This window comes from Chiloscyllium plagiosum, chromosome 6, assembly GCF_004010195.1.
Source record: "Chiloscyllium plagiosum isolate BGI_BamShark_2017 chromosome 6, ASM401019v2, whole genome shotgun sequence".
Taxonomy (NCBI): domain Eukaryota; kingdom Metazoa; phylum Chordata; class Chondrichthyes; order Orectolobiformes; family Hemiscylliidae; genus Chiloscyllium; species Chiloscyllium plagiosum.
This window is the reverse complement of record NC_057715.1, coordinates 48,681,761-48,693,789: the sequence shown is the minus strand read 5'-3', so window position 1 is coordinate 48,693,789 and position 12,029 is coordinate 48,681,761. Positions and strand designations below refer to the sequence as shown.

The window sequence follows — 12,029 nt, the reverse complement described above, 5'->3', positions numbered from 1 at the left end:
AACTCCACCAAAGTCATCTGGGGGTTTCCAGGATGTTAGTGGGGGAGTGCCCACAATGCTAACAAGGCCAAAACTTGCCACCAGCAACACTCCCATATTAATGGGAATGGCCGTGTAAACTCTGGACCCAGTTGCATATCGATTATGTTGGTCCTTTCATGGGATGAATGTTCCTGGTCATTGTGGATGCCCAAAGTGGTTGGACCTGCAAAACTTTCATTCAGCAAACTCAGGAATGACAACTGAGAAGCTGCGAGCATCATTAGTAATACACTGACTTCCGCAAGCATTGGTTATGAGAAAATGGGACATCATTTACCAGTAGGGAATTAAAATATTAGACCATTCCTATTAATATGGGAGTGTTGCTGGTGGCAAGTTTTGGCCTTGTTAACATTGTGGGCACTCCCCCACTAACATCCTGGAAACCCCCAGATGACTTTGGTGGAGTTTGGCCAGTATCTGGCGGCTACCTTTGCTTGGATAAACACCCTCGCTCCCCATAGTAACATGTGATCCTCTCCAGTAATCTGGCATTTGCCTACTTGCGGAGCGATTCAATTTATTTCATTCACTGCTCAGAATGTGGTCTCCTGTATATCGGGGGAGATGAAACACAGATTTGATGACCGCTTTGCTGAACACCTACACTCTGTCTGTAAAACATGACCCAGAGTTTCCCACTGCCTCCACTTCAACACACCACTGTGTTCCTACACCAACATTTCTGTCCCAGATCTGTTGCAGTGTTCCTTAACGCAAGTTCAAAGAACAACACTTCATTTTCCACTTGGGGATTCTGTTTCTGTTCTTCTCATTCCTGAAGAAGGGCCTGTGCCCGAAACGTCGAATCTCCTGTTCCCTGGATGCTGCCTGACCTGCTGTGCTGTTCCAGCAATAAAGTTTCAACCTTGATCTCCAGCATCTGCAGACCTCACTTTCTCCTCCAATTAAAATATTTCCTAAAGTCCAATGGCATTCAACACACAAGGACTGCTCCGTACCATCCATGTAGTTTCTAAGATCTAGTGGAATGAGTGGTCCAAATATTCAAGACTGGCTTAAAGAAGCAGCCTACAGCACCAACTGAGACCAAACTGTCCTCATTCCTATTTGATTATAGACACACTCCACATGCAAAAATAGGTATAGCTCCAGCAGAGTCACCAATAGGAAGAAAAGTCCGCACCAGTTTAAACCTGATATTTCCAGACCCTAGGGGTGGCAAAATGGCAGCAGGAATGCTAATGCCTCCTCTAAACAAGAGAGAAAAAAATAATTCAGGGGTTGAATTTTGGTGCCCAAACTATGGAAATAGCCTTGTATGGGTACATGGCAAGGTTGATGCAAGGTCAGGTCACATGACTTATAAAGTACAGGTAGATGATACAGTCTTGAACAAACATGTGGATCACCTGAAAGACTACTTCACAAACAGGACAGGAGCAAAATATACCTGGCCCCTCAGAACAGCCAGAAGGCCCAGCAGAAACAGGTGCTCCCACTCCATCTAGTGTCAAGGAAACCTCAGTCTGAAATAGATGCAGCCTCAATGTCGTTGCTGCCCAGATGAAGAGGAGGATGCTCTTCAGACACAGTCTGGACTCAAGACACAAGACAAACCAAGACGAGTCTGATTTGGAAAAACCATACTGGAGGCGAAAGCATTGCAAGAGAAGATACCAGGCTTACATTCCTGGACTTAGGGAGGTCGTGACTGGAACCAGGTCGACCTTGTTGATGATGATACTCTTGATTGGGATTGTTAACCTGGATCAGTGGAATCAATCTGAAGCCTAAGTATATACAAAAACCAGAAAATTAGAATCTCCTCAGTTCAGGCGACTGACTCCAGAAAAAAAGTAATATACATAAAATCAGGACAATAGAATCTCCTCAGTTGAGGGCTCACTGACCTGGCTGGCCACAGCCACTGTACTGTACACTAGTAAGGAAAGGGTGACTTGGTGATGAGACACCCGCTTCTGTGCAGGAAATTTAATTGCCAAGCTTCAGGATGATAAATCTTTGTGGGAGGATGAACTAAGAGAATGCAGTGATGCTATAGTGTGATTTGGCAAGTTGAGTGAGTGGACAAATTTGAGGCAGATGAAGTACAATGTGGATGTATGCGGGGTAATCCACTTTGGTCACAAACACAGGAAGGCAGATTATCTGAATGGTAATGGATTCAGAAAGACTGAGGTGCAATGAGACCTGGGTATTCTTGTATAGTCGCTCAAACTGAGTATACAAGCACATCATGTGATGGAGGCGGTAAGTTGACCCTGAGAGCAAGATGATTTGAATACAACAGCAAGGATGTCTTACTGCAATTATACAGGGCATTGGTAAGAACGCATCTGGAATACTGTGTGCAGTTTTGGTCTCCTTATCAGAGCAAGGATGTTCTGGTTTATGGGGGTAGTGCAACAATAGTTTATGCAACGATTCTGGGATGGTAAGTTGAACATTTTAATGAGTGAATTAATTAGGAGCTGAAAATGTGTTGCTGGAAAAGCGCAGCAGGTCAGGTAGCATCCAAGGACCAGGAGAATCGATGTTTCGGGAATGAGTCCTTCTTCAGGAATGCCTGAAACGTCGATTCTCCTGCTCCTTGGATGCTGCCTGACCTGCTGCGCTTTTCCAGCAACACATTTTCAGCTCTGATCTCCAGCATCTGCAGTCCTCACTTTCTCCTGAATTAATTAGGACCATGTTTGCGAGAGTTTAGAAGAATGAGAGGGAAATCTCAGAAACCTATAAAATTATAACAAGATTAAAGCAGGAAGAATTTTCCTGAAGACTGAGCTATCCAGAACCAGGTCACATTCTGAGCAGTAGCCCATTTAGGTCCGAGGGGAACAGAAATTTCTTCACCCAAAGAGTGGTTAGACTGCAGAATTATCTGCAGAAAGTGACTGAGACCAAAATATTGAATGTCTTCTCCAAGTTAGATTTAGCCCTTAGGGCTAAAGATATCAAAGGATACAGGGAGAATGTGAGAATGGGGTACTGAGTTGGATGAACAGCCATCATATTGAATGGCTCAAAAGGGCTGAATAGCTGATTCCAGCTGCTATTTTCTATGTTTTTATGAAACATACTTTGATCTAACAATAAAAAGAAAGGAAGTTATTAAATAAGTGAAATTTCAAAGTTAGGATGGGTAATAAACTTGGCCTCTATTATTCTTTGCATAAAATGTTGGCACATAGAATTTTCTTAGAAGTTTCCTTAACCTTGCTTCTCCTAGAGTTTAAATTGATGAATGGTCACCAATTTTGGGAAAGCAAATCTTAGCAGGACTTATACACTTAACGGTAAGGTCTAAGGACTGTTGATGAACAAAGACCTTGGAGAGCAGGTTTATAGCTCCTTGAAAGTGGAGTTGTAGGTAGGCAGGATAGTGAAGGTGTTTGGTATGCTTTCCTTTATTGGCCAAAGTATTGAGTACAGGAGTTGGGAGGTCAGGTTGAGGCTTTACAGGACATTGGTTAGGCCACTGTTGGAATATTGCATGCAATTCCAGTCTCCTTCCTATCGGAAAGATATTGTGAAACTTGAAAAGGGTTCAGAAAAGATTTACAAGGATGTTGCCAGGGTTGGAGGCTTTGAGCTATATAGAGAGGTTAAATAGGCTAGTACTATTTTCCCTGGAGCATCAAAGGCTGGAGGGTGACTGCATAGAGGTTTATAAAATCATGAGGGGCACCGCTAGGATAAATAGACAGACATTTCCCTGGGGTCGGGGAGTCCAGAACTAGAGGGCATAGGTTTCGGGTGAGAGGGAAAAGATATAAAAGAGATCTAAGGGGCAACTTTTTCACAGAGGGTAGTATGTGTATGGAATGAGCTGCCAGAGGAAGTGGAGGAGGCTGGTACAATTGCAACATTTAAAAAGGCATTTGGATGGGTATATGAATAGGAAGGGTTTGGAGGGATATGGACCAGGTGCTGGCAGGTGGGACTAAACTGGGTTGGGATATCTGGTCAGCATGGATGGGTTGGACTGAAGGGTCTGTTTCTGTGCTGTACATCTCTATGACTCTGACTATAACTGCCTGCCCTGCACCCTCTCCAAAAATAAACTTTATATTCATCCTTCAAACATAATTTTAAAAATACTAATAAAACTCATTTAGACTTCAGTTGCAAAAAGGAAGAGTACTAATATTTCCAAGCACGTTCACAATCTCTTTTAAACTGATATAAATCAATAAAACTTTCCATAAACTTTCTTTAATGACATTCAAACCTGCACATAGCTCTTTTAACTGCAGATCAACTACTGTCTTATAAAAATTCTATCCTTTTTGTTTAGACCATGTGATCTGGATGTTTGGGGATGAACTTTATAATCGTATTCTGCATCATTTCAGCTGAGGAGAAAAAACACAGTCAGTAACAAAACAAATAGGAAATCTGTAATAATGTCTTACATGAGCATAAAATCTAGATGGCAAGAAGAACATAGGTAAAAATAGGAATGAAACAAAAAGAAACCCATTGGATCCCAATAGTTTCTGAACAAGGAAATGAACACTCAGTTTTGCAGTTGGTTTTGAAAAATTTTCTTAGTTGCAGAATTAGTGTATCTAACACGAATGGAATATTCTAAAAAAAACTATTTCTTATGCAGTTAATTAACATTTATCATTAAAAATGTGGAATTTTATAATTTCAAGGATAAACTAAGCAAAACTAAATATATGATCTGATTTTAGTTGCCTATTTTAACAAATATTAGCTTAGAGTACTTTGGCTCAGTGGTTCACTGCTGCCTCCCAGTGCCAGGGACTGGTGTTCAATTCCAGCTTCAGGCGACTGTGGAGTTTGCATTCTTCCAGTGTCTGCATGGGTTTCCTCTGGGTTCTCTGGTTTTCTCTCAGAAGTGCAAGTTAAGTAGATTGACCATGATAAATGCCCTAGTGTTCAGGGAAGTGTAGGTTAGGTGGGTTAGCTGTGAAAAATCTTTGAGGAGAAAGTGAGGTCTGCAGATGCTGGAGATCAGAGCTGAAAATGTGTTGCTGGAAAAGCGCAGCAGGTCAGGCAGCATCCAGGGAACAGGAGAATCGACATTTCGGGCATAAGCTCTTCTTCAGGAATGAGGAAAGTTTGTCCAGCAGGCTAAGATAAAAGGTAGGGAGGAGGGACTTGGGGGAGGGGCGTCGGAAATGTGATAGGTGGAAAGAGGTCAAGGTGAGGGTGATAGGTCAGACTGGGGTGGGGGCGGATAGGTCAGGAAGAAGATTGCAGATTAGGAAGGCGGTGCTGAATTCGATGGATTTGACTGAGACAAGGTGGGGGGAGGGGAAATGAGGAAACTGGTGAAATCCGAGTTCATCCCTTGTGGTTGGAGGGTTCCTAGGCGGAAGATGAGGCGCTCTTCCTCCAACCGTCATTTTGTTGTGGTCTGGCGATGGAGGAGTCCAAAGACCTCCACCAAGTCCCTCCTCCCTACCTTTTATCTTAGCCTGCTGGACAAACTTTCCTCATTCCCGAAGAAGGGCTTATGCCCGAAACGTTGATTCTCCTGTTCCCTGGATGCTGCCTGACCTGCTGCGCTTTTCCAGCAACACATTTTTAGCTGTGGAAAATGCCAAGTCATAGGATGGGTCTGGGTGGGATGATTTTCAGAGGGTCACTATGAGCTTGATGGGCCAAAAAGCCTCTGTTTATATGATAGGCATTCTATGGAGGTCTTGTCCTATGAGGAGCAGTTCAGGACTCTAGGTCTGTATTCAACAGGGTTTAGAAGGCTGAGGGGCTCTCACATTGAAAATTGCAGAATACTGAGAGGCCTGGATAGAATAGATGTGGAAAAGATGAAAGAGAGACTAGGACCCAAGGATATAATCTCAGAATGAAGGAATGGTCCCTTTAGAATTAAGATGTAGAGAACTTTCTTCAGAGAGTGTACAGAATCTGTGGAACTCTTTGCCACAGAAGGCAATGGAGTCCAAGTTTTTTTTTGAATGCATTCAAAGACAGAGATAAATAGGTTCTTGAATAGTAAAAGGATGAAGGGTTATGGTAGTAAGCAGGAGATGGGATTGAGATATCAGTCATGAACATGATTGAATAATGGAGCAAACTCAATGGGCTTGATATCCCAATTCTGGTTCTATTCTTATGGATAAAATCTAATTAGAATCCTTATTTTCATACACTAACTCCAGGACTGTTGCACATCAATGTGACTTCTTCCATGTTGCTCTCATTGCTGGCATTGCACAGACAGAAGTTGCTGACAGCTGGTGCTCCATCTTGGTCAATCTCTGGATTGATGCCACTTCCAAACACAAAGCTGGTCAATGTGTGATAATGAGCTTAAAAGACCATAGCAGGGACCAACTCAGCAAGAGACCAGCTGTTCTCCCCAGTTTTAAGCAATTTCTAAAAATGAAAACATAAAATTAGTTTTTGTTTACTGAAACTATACAATTTTGAAACTTTGAAATGTAGTCAGAAACACTCAAAAGACAGACATAGGCAACATAATTGATTCAGAGACTGATTATAAACCTGAAAAGTACAAAGAGGTTTTCATAATTTGAAGATAATTTTATAAATCCAGGTGTAAAATCAAATTGAAAACAACCACCAGAAGCTATTTCTGGATGATTAGCATTAAAGAAAGGGAATTTATATTGAACTTTTATTAAACTGTATGTCTGGTTAAGTGGAGTAAACAAAAGACCACTGTGGTTGCCATATTAAGAAAAGGATATTAATAAAAATGGAAAGGGTGCAGTGAAGATTTACGATTGATACCAGATATGCATGGATACAAATCATCAGAGAAAAGGTTGACTGGCTGAGTCTCTTCTCTCAAAGGCTAAAGAGTTACATAAGTGTATTTAAAATTATGAAAAAAATTTAGTAGTGCAGATGCTTCAGCGCTGAGGGGGAGTGTTTATCTAGGAAGCATCAGCATATGATAGGTCACAAAGAAATCTAAGGGAATCCTTAAGCAGTCTATTCTCTCAGACTGGGAGGAAGATGGAACTCAGCAAGGAGAAAGTTAAGCAAACAGTGTTTAACTGTAGCAAATAGATGAAAGGAACTAAATAGCTATAATGTTAGACTTTGATGAGAAAAGATCAAGGAGGTTCAAATGGAGCAAAAACACAAGTATAGACCTAATGGCCAGTTTCAATGCTATATATTCTAGTTAATCCTGCAATCAGACGATCAGGCAACATTCATGGAGAGACAGAAAACTAATGTTTTGAGTCTAGATGATTCTTACGAATTCATAGTGTGAAGGGAGAAGCATTTATACCTCTCACCCACACTAATCTGTTCCCTTCTAAAATTGCTGTACTTCACTCTTTCAGGTCCAACCCTAACTTTGCTATCAAACCACCGGCAAGTGTGGTACCATTGTAATCTGGCACACTGAACATTTCCTTGCAGAGGCTCAATGTCAACTCTAAAACTTCTTACCTCCCCTGGACCATGACCCCACATCCAAACATCAAGCCAATATTGCCAGGACTGTCACCAACCTCATCACCTCTAAATCATCCCCTCCACAACTGCCTCCAACCTTATAGTTGATAGTCCACTTCTACATCCTTCCCAATGTCCATAAAACAGACTTTCCTGGTAGGCCCATTGTAAAGAGCTTGTTCCTGCCCTACTGAGCTCATTTCCTCCTACCTTGACTCTATCCTCTCTCCACTTGTCCAGAACCTGCTAACCAACATGCACGATTCCTCTGCCATATTGAACAGTTTCCAGTTCCCTGGCCTCAACTGCCTCCTCTTCACCTTTAATGTCTAAGCCCTCTATCCCTCCATTCCCTAATAGGATGATCTGAGCACTCTCAGCTTCTTCCTCAACCAGAGGCCTGCCAATCCCTATCCATTACCACTTTTCTCTGCTTCACTGTTTGGAGAAAGAACAAGTTCAATCTCTCCTTTAATTCATCTCACTTCTGCCAAGTCAAAGTAGCAGCTATGGGCACCAGCATGTGTACTGCTTATGTCTACCTTTTTGTTGGGATACCTCTCAACTCTTTTCAACAACTGTTTCAGTGCAACTTCATGCTCCTATTTGGACCTTGAAAAATGTGTTCATTTTGCCTCAAATTTCCACCTCACTGTAACTTTCATATGGTCTATCTCTAACACTTCCCTTCCTTTCCTTGACCACAGTTTCCATTTTGGGGAATAAACTTCCACTGCCATCCACTACCTTCACAACACTAACTCCCATCACTACCTTCCCTACAGCTCTGCACATCCATGTCCTCTAAGGATTCCATCCCATTCTCTCAGTTGCTTCATCTACATTGCATTTGTTCAGATGATGCCACTTTCCAAAACAGCACTGCTGCTATGGCTTCCTTCTTCCATAAAGAGTTTCCCACCCACTGTGGTTGAAAGACCCTAAACTGCATCTGACCTGTCAACCATGCTTCTGCCCTTGCTCTTTCCTATCACTTTCTACATGATTGGGTCCCCCTTATCCCGACTTTCCATCCAAACAGCTTCTGCATTCAAAGAGTGCATTTCAGGTAACTTCAGCAGAATACCACCACCAAACAAATCTTCCCCTCAATCCTCCATTTGTATTTCACAGGGACCCTTTCCTCCAGGACACCCTAGTTCATTCCTCGACTACCAACACCACTCCCCCTCTCCATGATACCTTCCTATGTAACCATACAAGGTGCAACACTTGCCCCTTCATCATCTCCCTGCTCACCATCCAAGGGCTTAAAGTCTTTCCAGGTGAAGCAGCATTTCACTTGTACCTTCTCCAATCTTGTGTATTGCATTCGCTGCATCAAAAGTGGCCTACTCAGTTATTGGAAAAACCGAAACCAGACCTGGTAACCGCTTTGTGGAACATCTCCAGTCCGTACGCAAGCATGACCTAGACCTTTCCATAGCTGGTAATTTTAACACTGCATGCTGCTCGCATGCCCACTTTGTTTATCCTTGGCATACTGCAATGCTTCAATGAATTACAGCACAAACTTAAAGGAACAACATCTCTTCTTCAGACAAGACACTTTTCAATCTTCTGGATTTACTATTGAGTTCAACACCTTCAGATCGTGAACCCACTCCCGTTCTTTTTCCTTTTAGCTTTGTTTTTTTAAAAGCTTTATTTTTTGCATGCTCTGTCAGCATGACCTCTCTCCCCCTTCTCCAATTCCAGAAGAACTGTCTGTTTTTTCCAGGTTGTCAGTTAGACACACCATTGGAATGTGAGAACAGCAGAACAATCACTTAATCTACACTGTCTACACCCTTTCTCCCCCAATACCCAATCCCCTTCCCACCACTGCATAAATGCTGCCCTCTCCACACTTTATGATAATCCTGTGTAACTAATCTGAACCTAACCATTGCTTCCTCTGATTTCTCATCTGTGTTGCCGCTTGGCAATTTTACCCAAAACATTACATTAGATTCCATACATATGCTGACAACAGCCAACGGTACCACATTACCACCTCACTCAGCCAATTCTGATTTCTCACACCACTTATCCAGCATCCAGTACTAAAATAAGTAGAAATGTTTTCCAATTAAAATGTTTGCCTTATGCCCCTTCTTTCTTATAGTTTGAGACTGTAGATTAAACCCATGTGATCTAGAATTTAAAAGAACACAAAATAAGCTCATCGAAATATGGGAAATTCTTACAGGTTTTATAGGGGAAATCTGAAGAGATGCTTCTCCTGATTGGGAATTCTTGGGGTCTTTAAACACACTGTCAATTTCAGAAATTAAGTGTCAGCCATGTAGGAATGAGACAGAGATATGTTTCCAAAGACTTGTATATCTTTGGAATTCTCTACTGCATAAAGTTGTGGATATCACTGGATATATATTCAAAACATCAATGGTACTCTGGGAATTTGGGAAAATGGAAATGGGTTGAAATGGAAGATCAGCCATGACCTACTTGAATGCACAAGCACACTCAAAAGGCATTCTCCTACTTCTATTTTCTATGTTCTTGTACATCCACTTTGTTAGAGGACCCAAACTAAAATTGTAATTAATCAATCTTAATTCAGTTAGATATTTGCAATTCAATTTGTTTGGGAGTATCTCCAGTGGGGTCAGTGGAAAGGTTTACATTGGTTTGTTGTTCTAAAGTTTGGTCAGTGTTGCTAAGAAAGCTATGACTATCGAGAACAAAGAACAAAGAAAATGTACAGCCCTCTAAGCCTGAGCTGATCCAAATCCACTGTCTAAACCTGTCGCCCAATTCCTAAGCATCTATATCCCTCTGCTCCCCACCTACTCGTGCATCTGTCCAGATGCATCTTAAAAGAATCTAACATGCCTGCCTCCACTACCTCTGCTGGCAATGCATTCCAGACATCTACCACCCTCTGGGTAAGATACTTGCCCCATGTATCCCCCTTAAACTTTTCACCTCTTGCCTTGAAAGCGTGACCTCTTGTTATTGAATCCTTCACTCTGGGGAAAAGTTTATCTACCCTGTCTATACCCTTCATGATTTTGTAGACCTCAATCAGGTGCCCCCTCAAATCTTTTTTTACTAATGAAAACAATGCTAACCTATTCAACCTCTCTTCGTAGCTGGCACCTTCCATACCAGACAACATCCTCATAAACTTTCTCTGCACCCTCTCCAAAGCGTCCACATCCTTTCAGTAATGTGACAACCAGAACTGTACACAGTATTTGAAATGTGGCCAAACAAATATCTTGTACAATCTTAACATCACCTGCCAGCTCTTATACCCAATACCCTGACCGATGAAGGCAAGCATACCATGCCTTCTTGACCACTCTATCCAATTGTGCAGTAACCCTCAGGGTACAATGGACTGAATTCCCATATCTGTCTGCTCATCAACTTTTCCCAAGGCTCTTCCATTTACAGTATAATTCACTCTAGAATTGGACTTCCCAAAATGCATCACCTCACATTTGCCTGGATTGAACTCCATTTGCCACTTCTCTGCCCAACTCTCCAGTCTATCCATATTCTTCTGTATCCTTTGACAGTCCCCTGTGCTTTCTACTACTCCAATCGTCATGTCATCTGCAAACTTGCTGATCATACCAACAGTGCCCTTTTCCAGATCATTTATGTATATCACAAACAACAGTGGCCCCACCACCAATTCCTGTGCAACACCACTGGTCACCTTTCTCCATTTTGAGAAACTCCCTTCAACTACTACTATCTCCTGTTGCTCAACCAGTTCTTTATCCGAATAGCTGGAACACCCTGCACACCATGTGCCTTCACTTTCTCCGTTAGGTTTACCATGGGGAACTTATCAAAAGCCTTATTAAAGTCTACAGCCCTTCCTTCATCTATCAGCTTGGCCATTTCCTCAAAAGAACTCTCAAGTTGGTAAGGCATGATCTCCTCCGCACAAAACCATGTTGCCTATTGTGCAGGATAGGGGACTCTGCGACCCCCCCCATCAGGCACTCTGCTTCCCTTCCCAAGAACAAAGACACGGAGGAGTTCGTCCAAAACTATTTATTCAATTCTGCAGAACCGGGTGTTACCTCAATGGCTTCCCACGAGGCACACACACAGATTGTAATCCCCGCACGTTATATACATGTAGGAGTGGGCGGGGCCTTCTACTGTCTCAGCCAATCAGTGTTAAAGTTCCCCACTGTCCTCCTGATGGATGAGATTATTTGGTTATTCACCCAGCCAATCAGTGTTCGAGTTCCCCGCTCCTCCCTTATATGGATGATGACGTACAGCCGTGGTTGTGGGCGGTCCCTCAGCCACGAGGAAAGCTGTTTCCATTGTTCCATCCATGAAAATCTGGGGGAGTGTCTGCTCGTGATTACTACAAGGTAGAGAAGACTAAAATGGTGGCTTTGTACTTACTATGTGCTTACTACAGCAGTTAATAATTTAAAAATTACACCACCCCCTACAGCTGTTAATATTGTCTTCAGCATCTGATGCCAACTTTCCAAGGCTCCCTGGGATTCGGGATGGGACGCACTTGATTTAAACTGCTGTATGCAGAAGCTATCCATGACGTCCTTAAA

General features: G+C 42.4%; 1 protein-coding gene across 1 annotated transcript in view; it reads right to left on the bottom strand.

Moving 5' to 3' along the window:
- Positions 1-12,029, bottom strand: part of LOC122551046 (sestrin-3-like) — a 63,899-nt gene that overhangs the window by 41,750 nt on the left and 10,120 nt on the right. Inside the window, 1 exon segment of the mRNA XM_043692689.1 lies at positions 6,178-6,399. Within this exon segment, the coding sequence (XP_043548624.1) occupies positions 6,178-6,399 (222 nt within the window).